Here is an 18,403-nt window from a genome sequence, read left to right on the forward strand (position 1 = left end):
GCCCACAGGCAAGAGAGCATGGAGGTGCATGGCGGGCGGGCGGGCGGCAGCATGAGTATGGGCAGGCAGAGGGCGCGGGAGAGCAGCTGGGGCTGAAGGAGGGAGCTGGCTCCAGTTCTCCAACTCCAGCTCTCAAGCAAGTCAGTGTACCAGTCACTCAACCAGGAACAACATCTACAGAAGACATTCAGAGGCTCCTGCAGGCAGCGCATGGGGTGGTCCCTGGCGGCTGACATTCCTGGAACAGAGGCGGACTGGACACTGTTGGGCTAGACCTTCCAGAATCATCCACCCTTTCTACCCAGGGCCCTGCTCACCTGTGGAGTTCTCAGGACGCAGACTCTTCTTGGCAACCTCAGCCAATGCCCCAATCCCCAGACCTACAGCCAGACCTGGAAGGGTGAGAAAGCAGGTGCTTGAGTGGCTGGAGCCATCCAGCTACCAGGCCTGGAGAGCAGCAGGCAGTACCACGGCGGTAGGCTGACATCTGCGGGGTACGCTAATGTCCCACAGGGAGTAAGGAAGAACCCACAGTGGACGCTGTCGACCGGTCAACTCTGGGTAAGTGCTTCCTGTGAGACTGCCCAGCTCTCACCCACACTCAGGAAAACACAGACAGGCTCCACATTGGGAGGGACCAGCACAGATGGGAAGATGGAATGGTCTGGTCTGTGGACCACTTCCTGTCAATGCGACTAGGGAAGACAACCACTCACTCAAGTCTGCAAGAGCATCTAGTAATCTTGAATTTTCTAAGTTATTACTGTATTGATATAATACAGATAGCAGTAAAACCTGGGATGATCCACGACAGAAAAACCACAGGGTGTTCCTGCTGAGATCCCTGGGGCCTGAACAGACCCACCTCCCATCCCACACTGGCAGCGCTGGGTCGTCCCTCCCAGCAGGTACGACTGAGGCCAGGCAGAAAGCCTGGGAGGCTGGCTCAGGGCCCACACCTTCCTGGAAGCTCCCTTCTCAAAGGCATCCCACTCAGGGCATACACACAGGACAGGCATTCCACTCAGAGACAGGGTAAGGGTGTGAAAATGTTCTCCAGCCTCTCTACAATAATAACCCATTACAGAAGAATGCTAGATTAGCTGAAAACTTATAAAAAGAAGCTTAAGCTGTGTGTGGCCACACCTGCTGTGAACCCAGCGTTGGGAGGCTGGGGCACGAGGTCTATCATAGTTCAAGCCCACCCAGGTACGAAAAGCAAATTCCAAGATATCCAGGAGTATATATTATATGGTGACCTCATCTCAAAAAAACCACTTAAGTAATTTTTTAAATGCTTTTTAATGAAAAGGTAATTCTTTTACACATTTAATACTATATTTATCTGCCACTAGGCGGCAGTGCATGCTCTATTGTGCCTACCCTAACAGCTGCTCCTACCTCAGAGGTCACTAAGAAAACCAAAGGTGTCAGGTGCCCACACTCTCAAGTCCAAGGCATAGCAACAAAACCGCTTATTTATTCAAAACAATCAGAACAGTAGTGACAAAGGCAGTCTCGTGTCAACTACATGCATGACTTCTAAGATTTCTGGAGGCCCCTAAAAAAAAATGGTGAGAAGAAATATAGTGAATGAATTCTTCTAATGCATTTAGCCCAGCATAGAAATCAACATAAAAATTGAAAGCATTTTCCATCTTGAATGTGTGCACTGTCTTCAAAGATGGTGGGAAGGCACGTGCATAGTACAAATGGGGCAGGACAAGGCAAACTGGAAGAAGCCAGAGACAGCCAGGACATGCTGGTGCCCTGGGACTGGGGTGTTACTGCGGACATCTGGTGGGGCAGGCACCAGCCCTTTAACACCCCGCCTACCCAGACCACTCTAGAGGGCACTGGGCACCGGGAGCCAGAGTCCTGATTAAACATTAACTTCCCACCAACTGTCTTCCTCACCCTGCCTAGCACAATATCTAACTTAGCAAAAGAAAGGAGGCCAGGCAGCATTAACCTTCACCAGTATCCCTTTGGACTCCTTTCCACTTCAAGCAATCCCCGAGTCAAGCCCACAGAAAAGGCGGGCAGCATCCCAGGTCGTGACCTTGTCCAGCTGCACACACAGCAGTCACAGCCCTCCAAAGCACACCTAGGCTGGACTTAGCGCTGTGTCAAACTGTTCCTGCTGTTTCTGGGCTCCCAGGCAAAGCACAAACTCTACAATGGGGTGGGGCAGGACTGTTATTAAAGACATGTCTGAAGGAACATTTTAGAAAGGAGGCCTCTGGCTCCTTCAGTAGCTATACCAGACCCAAGAGCTGTCAAGAGGGGCAGGCTTCTGTGGCAGGCAGATCAGGAGGTAAGAACCAGCTCACCCAGCCAGCAATGACGATCTTGGCCTCCCTGGTTCTAGGAACCCAGAATAAACTGGCCCAATATAATGGGATTCTTGGAATCCCAGCTCAGCCTTCATCCAGAGCCAGGTAAACCTGGGATAGCTAACGTTGAGCAGAGGGGAATTTAAGGCTAGGAATTTTCTGCCACCTTCAGGTACCCTGCTTCTGCACCCAAGGACCTCACACAGCACTGCCTCTCCTACTGTGATCTGTGTCCAGATGGCTTGTTCTCCACGTCACTAAGAGGAGAGAAACACTGTTAGCAACTTGACCTTCCTCCTGGCCTGTAACAGCACACTGCCCATACATAAAAAGCTCCTAATACTTATCATAAAGGTGGTTTTGCTGTGATGGAAGGGAAGTGACAGGGCCCAGAACCCTTCCACAGGCAAAGCAGAGGTATAGTGGCCTGTGTCCAGGTCGGGAGCCTATTCTGGGTAGCTCAGGAGCCTCACATAGGTCAGCCACTCAGGCCTTCTGGGGGGTCACCAAGAAGCAGACACTCCACTCCCTACCAGTCACCACAGGTGGAAAAAGCAGAGAAGCTTTTGACCACAGGGGCCTTCATGAGCAGGCTAGGTAACAGGAGAGAGGGCAGCAGGCCACCACTCCTGCTGGGGCAGCTCTGCCTGCTGAAATCCCAGGGCCTGTTTACAATGCACGGCTGGAAAGGGCCTCTGCAGAAGCAAGCAGACAAGAGTGCTGAGATACCAGGCAGTGTAGACCAGGCCCTGCCTGCAGTCAGGAGGGACCCAGGGTCCTGTGTGTGTGCTAGGCAAGATCTCCACTCCCTAAACCACATCCTCAGCCCTGAACTCCACTTTAATTAATACACATGGCTCACTCTCTGTGCTAAGAAAGTCTACATGGAGCAGACAGACAGACAGACATGGCTAATGTCCTATGCCTGGGTACTAACAGTGCACTTCTAGATAAATACCTGGCATCCAGCAGCAGCCTCACCCTGCCCCCTGCCCCAGGAGGAAGAGGAAGAGGAACAGAAAGGAAGAAACCAAACGGCCCTTCTCCCAGGGGAAGACCTAACAGGTCCTCTGCTGTCTATGTGGGCAGGTAGATGCCTACTTACAGGACAGGCACAAGACAGAGGTCTGTGCTCAGCTCTTCTGAAACTGTACAGAACAGCAGCCATTCCCAGCATGTTCCTGTCACACTCAGTGAAGAATTTGCTACCACATACCACAAGTACCATGACAGACTGCCTCACTGCAGGCCCAGAAACAGTCAGTGCCCACAGCCTGAACCTTCTGAAACTGCCTATTGTTTCTGCCACAGGTTTTGGCAATGATGGAGAGAAAAGAAAATAACTGATAGGGATGGACATACAAGAGGATGTACATGCCAGGAAAGAGAAGACAGAAGGTCCGGGGCCTCCCTGACCAACACCATGCTGGCCCACCAGAACTGTATGTAGCTAACCAATCGTCCAAGGCCAGTATGTGAAACAAGCCAGCAAAGCTATTCTTCTGTTGTTTACATTGCCTGGACCTGGAGAACTACAGAGGACAGCTAACCCTTCATAAACTGCACCTCCTGAAACTCACATCACAGTACCCTGCTGCAAATGGCCAGCACTCTCAACAGGACCTCTGCAGACGAGCAGTGTGCACATGTACTATGTAAGTGTCCTTCTAGAAGAATACAGATATGGCAGGGTCAAAGGCTGCTTGCATAATAAAAGCAAGGACAAATTTAGTGCCCAAGCCTGCAGCAAATGGCTTTACCTGTATCGGCAGCAAAGGGCCACAGTCTGTCAGTATCACCCTAGCAGCCACAGACTGTGGGATCTGGTAAACAGGTTCCCCAAATGGCTGGTCCCAAAGCAAAGGGTCCAGTGAGGTACCTGTACTCATGAGTGGTCTCCTTCCAGCAAAGACACCCAAAGAACGACCCGCCAACTAGTCCAAGCTGTAGCTCATGACAAGACACAGCCACACACCAGCCCCAGGGATAAGCCAAGATGAGGCTGGAATCCAATAACCAGGCCATCACCCACAGGAAAACCCTCAACAGCTACTTCATGGGCAACACTGCCCCATGGCACCCAATACTGGGGCACAGCTGGTTCCCCAACCACTTCCACTTTAATGCACAGTGGCCATCTCCACTGGAACAGGACAAACAGGACAGGGCAGCAGAGGAGGGGCAGCACGGGGTACGTGACCACCTCACCTCCAAAGTTGGCCAACCGCCCGATCCGGGTAACTGGCACCTTCCGCTCCCGAGCCCGCTCACTGAGCTGGAGGGAAAAACAAAAGAGACCTATAGGGTTGACAAAACTATTGACAAATGATGAGACAAGTCAGCCTGAGGCTCAGCTGTCTGTACCTCCCCTCTCCTCTCCCACAGGCAGCACTGTACAAAAAGGCTTCCATGTGTTACTAAAGTCACAGCCTGGTGTTGGGGGACAAAGTGAGGGCCAACACCAGCCCCACTGTGAGGAGAGCCCACCGAAGGCCAACCACAATGCCCCTCAGACCTACCATCTGCTTGTGTGGCTTGCTCTCAGGGCGAGCCTTGGCCTGCCGGGCCTTTTCAATGTCTTCAGCCGTGAGGCCTCCCACAGGGGACTGGTCCTGGTGGAAGAATCTTCGCTGGATGCCACTGGCCAAGAACAAGTCTCTGCAATCTACGAAGTGCCTTCCACTGACTCGGCCCATAGGAGAGGTGGCCTGTCCAGAGAGCCCAGCTTCCCTGAAAGGTCCACTGGAAACATAGGCAGGAGCTGGGCCCTCACTGTGGGCACGACCCAGGGATGACGACAGTGACTGGTCCAGGGAGGAGGCTGCAGAGATGTCCGGGGAGGCTCCAGCTGCCTGTGGTGTTGAGAACTGCACTTCTGCTTCCAGATCTTCAAAGTTCTCCACGGCATATGAATCTTCATGCTTATCCTGACCCTGCGGAGAACAAGGCCAGTGGGGGGCAGGGCTGGTCTGGGAGGGTACTTGCATGTGACTGCCAATCAGCCCTCTCTAACCCTCCAAAGGTGAGGCTGCATAAGACCTGAGTTCCTCTTCAAAGCCTAGGAGGCAGCAAACAGCTCTCACATGCTTCTTCTAGAACCCTGCTGTGTGATCTCAGGCAGGACACTACACACCACTGGGCACCTACTGTAGGCCCAACCAGGGCCAGGGAAGATGCGCATGACTGGAGCAACAGGCTCCTCACCTATAAAGCAGGGCCAGCACTGAGCCTGGGGCTCTTAGAGAAACCAGGACAAAAGATGAGGAAAGCCTGCAGAAGCGAAAGTCACAGCGAGTGAGCAGGAGTGCCCTGGTGGGAAGCACGGCCACAGCACCTCAGGCAGACGAAGGCCACCATCAACCCGGTGTGCTGCTACGGTTCTTGCCAGACATGGTCAGAGCCTGGCCGGCCTTGCCAGTCTGAGATACAGAGAAAGGGGTAGAGGACACCCCATGCTTTCTTTGTACAGGTTCAACCTCCAAGCTCAGATTCATTCTAATTTTTAACCTGGAATGAACTTGAACAAGTTCCTAACCACTCTGAGTGACTTCTATATCTGAAAATAGGGCTCCCACTGTCGGTGACAGAGTTACACCCAAGGTCACAGAAACCACTGGTAAAGGCTATAATAAAATAGCGCTGTGTCCTGGGGGGGAGGGGCAGGCCTATGGCCATGTTCCCTGGTCCAAATGAAATCTGAGCAAATGCCATGGCCTACGTGTTGTCCGCATGTCACACAGCAACACAGGGAGACCTGCAGCCCCAGGCCCAGCGACCTGAGATGCCCTAGGGACTAAAGCCCTGCTCTCCCAGGAAGTGGGCAGACTAGGTGCTACTCTCACTTTGCCACACGAAACAGACCCAAAGTCCCCGAGCAGAGGAGACAGCACACTGGAGCTCTGCGGGCCTCTCCACAGCCAGGGAAGGCCTAGTGTGATGAGCCTGGATCAGAATCCCCTCCTGCCCCACAACTCCCATGATAACCTTCTAGTCTTGTGTGGCTACTATTACAGTAGCTGGGGGTTCCTACAGGCAGCCAAGGACCCCAGTGCCTGAAAGGGCCCCAGGCTCCAGTAAGCACCTGATGAAATGTGTGACTATAAAGCATACAGGTTCCCAGAGCCATCAGATCCCTCAGACCTCCAAGGCAGAGAAAAGCAGCGCAAACCTAAGTATTATGGACTGAAGGGAACCCAGGTGGCCACTGTGCCCGGGGCCTCCTCTGTGGTGGTGAGTTATCTGTCTTCTGTCTCAAGTGACTATACAAAGTGAGGACAAGAGGAAGTCCTGGGTGGGAGTTCGCACACTGGTGATGAAGGCCAGTCTAGAATAGTCTTCCTTTGGAGTAACCCAGAGCAAGCTCACCTTCCAAGCCTTCCACAGGACCACAATAGCCTGACCTCAATACCAGGAGGACAGAGTCTCGCCCTCTCACTTGATCTACAGCATGGGTAGGAATAAGCATAGAGCACAGCAGCAGCAGGGGGACCTCCAGAACACAGGGTATAAAGACTTAAAATCAGAGTAGCCTGTGGTGTGAGGAATGCTATGTCACCCTTAAGGAGGGGCCTAGGAATTCTGGACCTAAAACTGAGAGGAAGCTGGGGACTGGGACAGCCTTGCAACCAGAAAAGCATGAGACCTTTATCCAGAACTGTTTTTTGTTTTGTTTTGTTTTGTTTTAAATAGCTTGTTGTTTAAGCCTCCTAGTCTGTAGTCTTCTATTATAGTAACTGCTCCCTCACAGCGAAACCTGATCTGCCCTAGTATGACAGCAGGGCATGCCACAGGACAGAAATGGCACAGGAAAGAGGCAGGGCAATCTCTGCAATGCATGCACATGCATACACACACGTCCCTTCAGGCTCCTGAGCTGCTACCAGGCAGCACTCTGCTACAGCCATGTCTGTTCTAACACTGCTTCAGCTTAAACCCCCCCTTGAGTATAAGATGCTGAGGTTTCCTAGACCTTGGCACAAAGGTGATAACCTTTGCCCCAACAGCTTGAGGGACAGGGGGTAGACAATGCTGCCCCTCCAGGGCTTTGACAGCTGCCACTCTGGAAAGGAGCACCTTCAGCAAGGAGCAGGTCTCACTGAGGCTCGGGAGGCCTTGCCTACAGGAGGAGCCTTTGAAGGCTGAAGCTGAGGTAGGCTGGTCGGTCTACACACGAGCCCTGCTGAGGACTGCATGTCTGAAACCTCACCTACTGCATGCTAATAGGAAATGGGCCCTTATTAGATGCCAACCTACTAGAGCCTCAATCTTGGCCTCCCAGCCTCCAGAACTAAGAAGTAAATAGTGTAGTTTCCTAATCTCGTCTCACACGGTGTCCTACCCGACGAGGTGCTCTAGTCTCATCTACAACAAGACAGAATGTCAGGTTTCTGCGCCCTGGTTCATTCCCTGGTCACATTAAGAGCTCTAAGTCTGACCCTGCCCGCCAGCACTCCACACCCATCGCTGACGGGGCCTCTCACCTGCACTGTCCCGAAGACCATGCTGATCTGCTCCACAGCTGTAGACTGCAGGGCCCTGGCGGCCAAGATGAGCTCGCCACCAAGGCCCAGGTTCTGCAGGTGGGTTTCCACAGCTGCCTGGGTCAGCTTGGCAAGGCCTTTGGCCACCATGATGGCATCCCCCAACAGAGCAGCCATCCTTCGGGGCTGGAAGAAAAGAGGCCAAATTAGGGAACAGGATACCACATCCGACATCTGACAAAGAATTATATGCATTCACCAGGTCCCACCAGACTCTGAGCAGAAGGCAAAACTGATGTTTGGCTTTTCTGCTGATCTTACCTTTTGATTGAAAACTGAAGCGGAGAGGAGCAGGGCCCAGGGCAATGACCAAGTACTACCATGCACTTACTGATCCCGAGCATTTCCTCACCTGTGCCTAAAAAGCACCTCTGACACACCTCAGCACAGAAGTCAAAGCGCTGTGGCAGAGCCAGGACTTAGCATGTACACTGACACCTAGTCTAGTGCTCTTCCTTCTGAACCTCAAGGGTAGGCTGAAGCGAACATGGCCCCTCCCCAAGCAGTTCCTTGCAGGGCCTGGGGGCTACTTATGACAGTGATACCTCTCCCCAGGCCTCAGTAGAGGAGGGTACTGCCTCTTTCAAATCACTGATGCGTTGCCCAGTGAAGCGGGAGGCAGCCACCCAAAGACTGAGATACTGAGGGGACTCCCCTGAACCACAGGTCAGCCAGGGACTCCACACTACAATTCAGCACTGACAACAACAGATGAGGCACACAAGGCAAGATACCACCGTGGAGGCCTGCTGCCTGCCTCTGCTGTGGGCCTCCGGTCTCCCTAGTGGCCATAGCAGAAAGTGTTTCTGAATGTAGGTCAGGGTCAGAGATGACGAGACCCAGTATCCAGAGTGTGGTTAGGGCCTGGCCTAGTTGGTCATTAACTACCCCTGAGGCATGTTTATAGGTTAAGATCAGTCCTGTTAACATGCTGGAAGCTAAATAAAAACCAGGGAGAGCCAGAGATCCCACTGCAAGCAGCACCATGACCAAGGCAGGGAGCTGAACTGGGCTGGGCAGGCCAGGTATGTAAGGGACACAGAGTCCTTAAGTCCCAGGGACAAGAAAGCCAGAAATCCGTAAAAGGGATGGATGTGAATGGCACTTCCGACTGGGAACTTGAATGAGATATGAACTGAGCAGGGACCCTGACTCACAGACAGCAGAAGAGAGAGGACAGTTGATTCCATCCTTCACTACATTAATGGAGAAAGGCACAGATGGGGAAGGGCACACAACAGCACAGGAAAGGGTCCTGACTAGAACGAGGGGACATCTGGACACATCAGCCCAGCCACTCCAAGGATTCCAGAAATCTGCTCAATCCCAAGGCATGGCAGAAAGAGACCTACCTGTATTTAAAAGAGCTGGTGTGTGTGTGTGTGTGTGTGTGTGTGTGTGTGTGTGTGTGTGTGTACATGCACACACATGTGTAGAAAGGTGGAGAAAAGACTCAGCAGTTAAGAGTTCTTACAGCCTTCACAGAGAGCCTGAGCTCGGCTGCCATCCCCCACAGCAAGTGGCACACGACTGCCTAAAAGTGAGCCTAGCTGCAGGGGCGCAATGCCTCTGGCCCAGGCTAGCACCTGCACCGTGTGCACACACCTACACACAGATACACTGTCTTTGAAGACTATAAAAGGAGAATTGTCAGAGCACAAACTCACTAACAAACAGGCAGCTCTGAGGCTGTGTTTATCATGTGCCCTTGGATAGTAACGTCCCCTTCAACTACTAGCATTAGCACACACAGGGCTGAGACTTTCTTACGCACCTCCTAATATTTTGAACAGTTCATGGCCATTGGTCAGTGAGAAAAGCAGAGTTACAGGAGGAACTAAGTAGCCAAAGACACCAACAGCTTCTCCATGGCCCTGGGGGTAGGGGTGGGGTTTAACAGCCCTGGCCTGGTTCCTGCCTCCTCAGACACCTGGCTCACAGATGTACACTGCTTGGTCACAGCTTACTGATCCTCCCGTCTAAGCCAGTAGGTTTGGAGAAAATTACCATGTCATACCCTAGGTTTCTGCTCTGCCCTCCTCTGATTTAATGGGAATAAACAGGTGAGTGAACCCATAAACCAAACAGCTAGTACTGGTAAGACAGTGTGCAAATGGAGCTCAAGTAGGCCTGTGGGCAGCTCCTGACTCACAGCCACCAGCCACGACCCTCGACACACACCGATGCATATTTTCACTACCCTGAAGTCTAGACACGACTCAGGTCTCCCATGAGGGACCTGGAGAACCTGGAGAGGGTGGCTGGATTTTGAAGAACCGTACCAGAAACACACTCCTACTAGTGGCCCCAAGACCATCATTATGTCCCAAGAATCCCCCAAAATCAAGCCTTACCCTGGACCATCTTTAAATCATACCTAAAAAAACCCAGGACACAAAGCTCCAACAGCCCATGACCACAGCAGTGACAGAACCTCACTCTGCTCATTGCCTGGCACTGGATCTCCTCAGAACAGCCCGTTATTCAGACTCTGACTTTAGGCCTGACACTAATTCTGCCTGAACTTTCCGTTTAAGTTACTCTACCCACACACTAAACTTCTGTGAGAACAATGCTGGTGAGGGATTCCAGTATAGCCTACCTGGCCCACTGCACTGGTAAGAGTTTAATTTTTGAAGCCATTTTGGGTCCTGCGCACAACCACAAGCCAACTGCAGAGCCCACCAGAAACCAACATTGACTCCCTGCTTCCTGCATACAAGTCCACTGCTAAAACAAACAACAAACAAACAAACAAAATGCTCTTAAAGGAGAAAATGTTAAGTAAATGAACCGCAGAGGTGAAGTCTCTGCATTGGGAACTATGAATAACAATTATCTTTTTTAGTTATTTTTCAAACCTTTTTAGTTCACATATCCTACTTTCAAAATGGCAAATAAGTTATCTTACAAAAATAAATAAATTGTGGGCTGGAGATGGCTCAGTGGTTAAGAGGACCCAGGTTCGGTTCCCAGCACCTGTGTCAGACAGTTCACAACCTCCTAGCTCCAGGAATTCCATACCATCCTCTGAGCTCAGTGGGCACCTGCATACATGTAGCATACACATATAAACTAATAAGAGTTTGGCTTGCAACACCCATGTACACTTGTATACAAGTGTAAGCTTGAGAGGAGGTTGTATGTAAGCTATAACAGGAGGATGTCAAGCTTCAGGAGATCTGGCATCCTCTCTGGCTTGACCACACACACATACACACACACACACACACACACACACATACATGTACATACCCACTCAGAGATACATGTGCATCAACAAAAGAAAATCCTTACTTAAAGAATGAGTTATGAGGGCTGGAGAGATGACACAGTGGTTAAGAGCTGCTGCTGCTCCTGCTCCTACAGAGGACCCAGGTGTGGTTCCAGCACCTACGTGTTGGATCGACGCCATCAGTAACTAGAGTTCTGAAGAAGCTACTGCCTTCTTCTGATCCCCTCAAACACCAGGCAGGTACATGGTGCATATACACATATGCAGATGCATATACACATATGCAGGTGCATATACACATATGCAGGTGCATATACACATATGCAGGTGCATATATACATATGCAGGCATACACAGAGTTAATAAATATTTTTTAAAAAGTAATTAAGAAGAATGAGCCATACTTTCTTTCCTGCCTGAACAATTACATATGAAATGATAGTGAATTTCAAAATGTGGCCAGGTCCTGCCTGCCCCAGATAACTGTACCCCAGATTTCCTTGTAGATTTCCGCTTTCCTCAAGTTGGCAGTTCCTGCTAACAAGCACGGCCACTCTTTACAAGCATGTAGAGTTCAAAATCCCTGTGGCTAGTCCATGGCCGCCCCGTGGGTAAACATTATTTACGCATCGCGCAGGGTTATTCTGGGCCTCCCTCACAGTACAAAGTGAACCAACCGTTCACAGCCTTATCATCACAGGCAGCTTTCTGCAAGGAGTCCCCTGCCTCCAAGAGCAAAGAGGAGGTGAGGAGCAAATGACTACCAGAAGGAAGCTGCTTTCCTCTGCTCTGCTCTTTCTGGTTTTCAAACTTAGGGTCTTAAAGACCCTATTCCCAATTCACCACAATCCCAATAATTCAACCAAGTCAGGCACTCAGCTAGGAGGCATTTACATCATAGTTACATCAAAAGCCCAGGAACCCTTTCACACACAAGAACCACACCAACACCATGATGCCAGGGACAAGTATCAAAGCCCTGGTGGGGATGTCCGCCCCAGTACCCTCCCCACCCCCGCCAGGCCTGACAAGGGTACCCTGCTGGTTTGAGAACACTGTTCCTGAGTAAATGTTCTCCTTTGAGGGGAACAAAAGATCCAACAAGCTCAAGCAAAGCTGTGTGAGAGAACAGATACTCACACCTGGAGAGGACACCAGCGAGAACTATGCCAGCATCCTTCACACACATCGCTGTGCCTGACTTGTCCCTGCAGGCCCTGGGTCAATGTGTCCTAGCCATGTGCCACAGCACAACATGCAAGCACAACATCTATGACGAGCGCCAACACGAGGTGAGCACTGGAGGCAGAAACAAAGGAGGGGCCCTCGTGAAACACCATCTTCATGGCCTACACATGAGCCCAGTCCTGCCACCAGCAGCCAGATGACTCTGGTTCTTACATGCCTCTTCTGTTCCTAATAGTAAATTTGTATCAACAAAGTAAATAAAGACAGCCTCAAACAGAATGGCATTGAACTCTGGGGCACAGAAACTGGGAAAGTGGCACAGCAGACCAGAGGCCAATGCCTCCAAGGCTCTGGGAGGTTTTCCTACTGACCATCATTTGCAATCCTCTTTAAAAGCCTTCCAGAGCTACCTCCTGGAGCCACACTCTGGCTGGAAGTTATCTGGCAAACTGGGAACCTTCAAATAAAGTCATCAGGACTGACAGACATGCCCAGAGAATGCAGTTCTGTCCAAATACAGAAAGACATGTGAGCAGAAGAGTCTTTTTCAAACACATGACACCAACAAGCACAGACCTGTCGAAGCATAAAATGCGCATGCACTGGAGACCCAGGTGGGAAGGAGCTTTATCTGTCTGGAGGGTAGCCATACGCACGCACTTCAGAGCCAGGATATACCAAACTGTCACCGTCCTCATGGGTGAGAGCACGCTGAGATGGTGTGTGAAGATTTCCCAGGTCAATACCCTTCATAACTACAGGGCATTACAGGCCAGCTCCAGGACAGTGAAGCTGTGGTAGTCACACCTCTGAGAGTCAGGGTGGACCCTCCTCCAGACCCTCCTGTCACAGCTGCCACTACACACTTGGAATGGCTGGGATAAGAACGTAAACAGAAACTGCACAGGAAGTCTTCAGCCCTGAGAAGCCATCCCCAAATAGGCAGCACCATCTTCTGGTGCACGTACATCCTTGGCAGCCCCCGGGCACTTCAAGCCTAGCCTGTCTAAAATCAACAACCTTGATGCCCAAGCCCCAAGCTCTGCTCACCACCCCGCCTCACCTTAGCCTTCCCATGCACTCCCAGGCTGCCAGCCAGAGCAGTTTCTTTAAAAGAAATGTCCTAAGAACTCCCATACCCCATAGCTTCTCTGAGATCCCTAAGAGGCAGACAGAGCCTCCCTGACCCAGCCTCTCAGCCTCACCAGCCTTCGGCTCGCTATGCTTCCTCCACTGAACGAGTTCCAGCTGAACAACTCCTGGACTTCACGGGGCCCCTCCTGAAGGCCTGGGTTCCTTGAGCAAAGGGAACAAGGTGTGGTTCCTCCCTCCTCAGGGGCATCTGTCCCAGCTACCTGTACCGTGCAGGCCACTGCGGCCGGGACCATGCTCTCCAGTTCTGTCTAGTAGCCCCGCTAGAGGCTGTTAGCCACAGGACAAGCTTTCTGTCTTCCTGCATACTCCTGATCCTCCAGCACCAAAGGGTACTTTACAGCAAAAAATACTTAGCAAATTAAAAGAATTTAGCTGGTTCCTCCGAAGCCTGAGACAGCTTGAGAAAAATGGCTCAAACCTTCTTGCAGCTTTGACCCACAAATGGCAACCAAACACTCCAAGAGCGACACAGAAGCAGCACTCCTCCAGCTTCAGTCTGCAGCAGAAGGAACTGGGGGGCTTAACAGACCGCTGCCAGGGCAGGAACTAAAGCAGGGAGAAAGCTAGGGCACCAAGCTTCTGCGTTTCCAGCAAGGTGTACCAACTTTGATAGCCCTAATCATTCTAGAAAAGGGGAAAGGGAACAGGGTAACCGGCACCACAGACTGAGCAGGAAGCCTCCACAGAGAGAAATTTCTGAAGTTTCTACCTGCTGCTTTTGTCTCCAAAGCCAGGCTTTACCACTTCACAAACCCTTCAGATGTTCCATTTTCCATGATTCTGTCAAGACCTTAAAAAAGGAAAACAGATGGGATCATACTTAAAGATGATGGCCCCAGGGTCCCAGGGCCCCAGGGCCAACACTGGGAACTCTCTGGACTGTCACTTCAAAGGTTCTTCCTCTCTGGGAGATCCCATGAGGCTAGTGAGTGCTGTCTCCCCCTTCCCAGTGAGGAGCCTTCTTTTCCTTTGGACACAAACATGTGGATTTCAACCCTCTAAAGGAAATGAAAAGTCCCATTATATCCTTAACATTTTTCCTTTTCTGACAAAAAAGGAAAAAATGTAAGGACTATTTTCCTCCAAGGACTCAGAAAGAATGCATTAGAGTAAACACACTTCAAAACCAAGATGTTCAAATCCCTATTTATTAGATTTGTCCTTTGCCTACACCTTAAAAGTCACACATCAAGAACGATCAGTGATACACCTCAGTCACCGAGCTCCAGGCCTCTGTCGGCAGGTCAAGCAATGTCCTACCGTGCTAACATCTTCCAAAGGCAATTTAATACTAGATATAGGGAAAAAAAAAAAAGAGGAAATGGAACAGAACCGTCCTCTGTTCTTCCCATGAGCAAGCAACAGTAGATGTCACCAGGGAGCCAGGCCTGTGCCTCAGGTCCCCGCCCAGGGACCCACACCACGAATCTCTGCCCCTTCTCCCCAGCCCCAAACAACCCCCAAATCCTGCCCCAATCCCTCACACTACATTCTTTTAAAGTGGATTTGTGTGGTAATTCAGCTCTAAGAATAGGTATCACAACATTTTTGGAAATGAGTTAAGTGAGTGTCTGAGTTACTTTCTATTGTTGTGTTAAACCATGGCTAAAAAGGAGGAAAGGGTTTATCTGTCTTACACATCCGGCCAGGGTCCATCACTGAGGAAGCCAGGGCAGGAACTAAAGCAGGGAGAAAGCTAGGGCACTGACTGAAGCCGAGGCCACAGATAGATTCTCCTCACTGGCTTACTCCTCATCACTTGCTCAGCCTGCTTTCTTATACAAGGCAGAAGGACCAGCTGGCCAGGAGGAGCACTGACCACAGTGGACTGGGCCATTCTGTATCAATTAGAAATCAAGACAATACCTCAAAAGACCTGCCTACAGGCCAATCTCATGGGGGAATCTTTCTCAAGATTCGATTTTCCCAGATAACTCCAGGTCTCTGTCAAGTTGACAAAAACAAAAACAACAACAACAACAACAACAAAAAAAAACCACAATCAGCTCAGTACACAGCACTATATGTGTAGGGCAGAACACTGTGGCAACTTAAATACCACAGAGAAAGTATTGACAAATAAGAGTATATTGCATGTCCCTGGAGGGAAAAACATGTCATCACAGAACATTTAAAAGCATGAGGCTTTTGCTGGGATGTAGAGTCTTCAAAAATTTATTTTCTAAATTGTACAGAGAATATGTATTATTTGAATAATATTAAAACTGTTTTTGAAGCCCCTTAAATATGTTGAAGAAAATTTTTTAAGTAAGCACACAAATATGTAGTTTCAAAAAAGTATTCCATATCCTTCTAGTGCCTGTCTAGAGTGGACAGTAGATTAAGGGACAGATCAAAAGACTATAAATAACACTGCTCTGGGCCCTTGGTTAGCCTTGGTCTTCAGAAGACACCTCCCCCTAACTGGCTGCCAGGCACATAGCCTGTAGGCATCTTACTTTGGGGAATAAGGTTCAGCTGTCCTTCTCAGAATGGTGGTGAGAAAATCACTTGGCACAAACCCTTCCTCCCCACTGGCCGTCGCAGAAGGTAGAAACAGCTAATGAGGCCAACTCTCCACACAGTCTCTAGAATTTCTAAGTTAAAGTGAATAACAAGTGTGGTGACCATATTTTCTAAGCAGGAAGACAAAGATGACTAGTGTCCTTCAAGGCCAGGGGCTAAGCGAACCAAGTCATATCTAGTCTCACTGCAACCAGCAAGCCTGGAAGAAATGAAGACATTCTAAAAAAGGCGGCTGTGCCATCTCTACAGCTATCTGGTCTTTGGAAACAATGAACTCCAATGATCTAGAATCTTCCTGGGAATTTCACATCAAGAAAAGAAAATGGCTTAAAACCTGGGCCACCTATAGGGGAAACTTTTCTCTCAGAGATTATTTGCGGCTTGTCAGCCCTTGTTGCAGGAGTGTGGACCCTAGGCAGTGGACAGTCAGTGACAGGCAGAACCGAGCCTTGACCAGGAAGGCTTGAGAATAAGTATCTCTTCTATTTAAGCTTTCCTCTCATGTAAGGACCCCAGTGAGGAATCAGGGCATGGGGTGTGGGGTGATCACTGGATCTCTTCCACTGAAGAAATCTCTTATTTTCTGATTTTCACTGTTATTTTTGCTCTTTTAATTTGGCTTATCAAACATGAGTGGCTGAGCCTGGCTTGGAAGAGCAGCCAAGGCATAAACTCTGACCCTAACTCTGATTAACACTACTGCCTATTTTTTAAAATAAATTTGTACTGAATCTCAAGCATGTGTATTCACTTATGTACTTCCTAGAGCTGGTCATCCATATTTCTTGCTGGTTCGGTTGCAAGAGAGACCAATGATGGTCCACAAAACCCAAAATACTCATGCTCTGCCCTTCAAAGATGAAGTTTGTAGACTCCAATTCTAGGATAACAAACTAAAACCATAATTATTCCAGGACATGAGCACAATTGTATCCTAACAAGCCAATGAGGATGGTCCCAGGGCAAGGATTCCCACCCTATCAAACTCATCTCCTGATATCCAGGAATGAACTTGACCCATGATCCAGAGCCTGGAGACCACGTTTTACCGCATTACCTAGGAAGGGAACCCCAAGAGCCGCTCAGGAGTGTGAGTAGGAGGGGCTGTCAGATGCCATACTCCCTGTACAGATCCTTTCTCTCGGCTGTAACTGTTAACCACCTGTACGTTCCTCCTCACCCCACACAGAAAAGCCATTGTCAGTCCACAGCTTGAGCTCTTACATGGCTACCTCATCTACCACCTCACAACCCTTTGTTCCTTCACATTCACAGCCTCTTTAACCAGTTCCTGCAGAGCAAACACTGAGAACCACCACGGAGCACAGGGGTGTCTGCTGGTAGGCAGGCAGCAGACAGGGATGCCCCCAGGCCTCATGCAAGGCCCTTCTTGACTACTGGACAGTGGTCAAATACTGGCGAGCCACACTGGCTGGTCAGCCTGCCTTACACAAGAAGCCAGTCCTCAGTACTGCTGACCAAGAACTCCAGCCAGGTGTAGCCCTGGTAGCCCATAAAAGTGGTATATACCTCCATACCACTTTGGAGGCTGAAGCAGGAGGATTGTGAGTTTGAGACCAGTTTGTACTACATAGCAAAATCCTGTCTCAAAAAAAAAATGTATGTATTAAAAAGTATTTGGCTCAGGTAGTGCCCAGCAATTAGGTCAAGACCTCTGTAATTGGTCACTGGCTCTGCTGCCAACTTCAGTTAAATTATATACGCTTAGCTTTGTCCCTCAGTTTTCTTATCTGCATTTGAGAGTAGACTAGAACCCTAACATGAAAGTATTTAAGGCACTTATGGCATGCACTGGGTATCCAGAACCATTAATTGGCGTGACTGCAAACACTGTAGCCATGCAGGTACCCTGGTATAGACCCAGTGAAAGCAAAAAAGCATAAATAACTAATATACCTTAAAAAAAAAAAAAAGCTCTCCCTGTAAAGACCAGGATGGCTTCTGAGCCAGGGAGACAGGCAGTGCTGGGAAAGGCTAGGCTGGTCCTCACCAGGGTGGTTTATTTAGCAATGTGGTATGAGGCTCCACCCCAGAGAGGTGGGTCGGTACGCTGCCATAAACACTTTGCCAGCTTAAAACACCTTGCCAACAGGCTGGCCACAAACACTCAAGACGGTCCTCGCACCACTGCTGGGCACATGGAGATGCCCTCTGTGTGCTTCACCTCTTACCCACTAGCACATACAGACATGGGTGTGGCAATAGCAGACCCTCCCCCCCCTCCCCCACCACCACCCCACCACCCCAGTTCAAAAGCAGTTTTTATGAGTCAGGCTGCATGAGCTGTCTGCACACACGTGTTTTCCTAGATTCGTCCCATTCCTGTCCACACGGGGGAGGCGGGGCGGAGGAAGCAGGCAGCCAGTCTGCTCTGGCTATCCACAGGACATTCTAGGTGAGAG

At 50.1% G+C, this 18,403-nt stretch overlaps 1 protein-coding gene across 4 annotated transcripts in view; it reads right to left on the bottom strand.

Annotated features, from left to right (window-relative positions):
- Positions 1–18,403, bottom strand: part of Coq8a (coenzyme Q8A) — a 30,360-nt gene that overhangs the window by 7,391 nt on the left and 4,566 nt on the right. For 3 of the 4 annotated variants that reach the window (XM_052201223.1, XM_052201224.1, XM_052201221.1), the window contains exons 2-5: positions 7,817–8,002; positions 4,856–5,269; positions 4,545–4,611; positions 318–392 (exon numbers count right to left, since the gene is read on the bottom strand). In XM_052201223.1, coding sequence (XP_052057183.1) covers positions 318–392; positions 4,545–4,611; positions 4,856–5,269; positions 7,817–7,993 — 733 coding nt within the window. In that variant the 5' untranslated portion in view covers positions 7,994–8,002. Of the gene's footprint in view, positions 1–317; positions 393–4,544; positions 4,612–4,855; positions 5,270–7,816; positions 8,003–14,163; positions 14,185–18,403 lie in introns of those variants that run through there. The other variant, XM_052201222.1, reaches the window with a different exon arrangement.

The sequence above is a fragment of the Apodemus sylvaticus genome, chromosome 12 (genome assembly GCF_947179515.1).
Source record: "Apodemus sylvaticus chromosome 12, mApoSyl1.1, whole genome shotgun sequence".
Taxonomy (NCBI): domain Eukaryota; kingdom Metazoa; phylum Chordata; class Mammalia; order Rodentia; family Muridae; genus Apodemus; species Apodemus sylvaticus.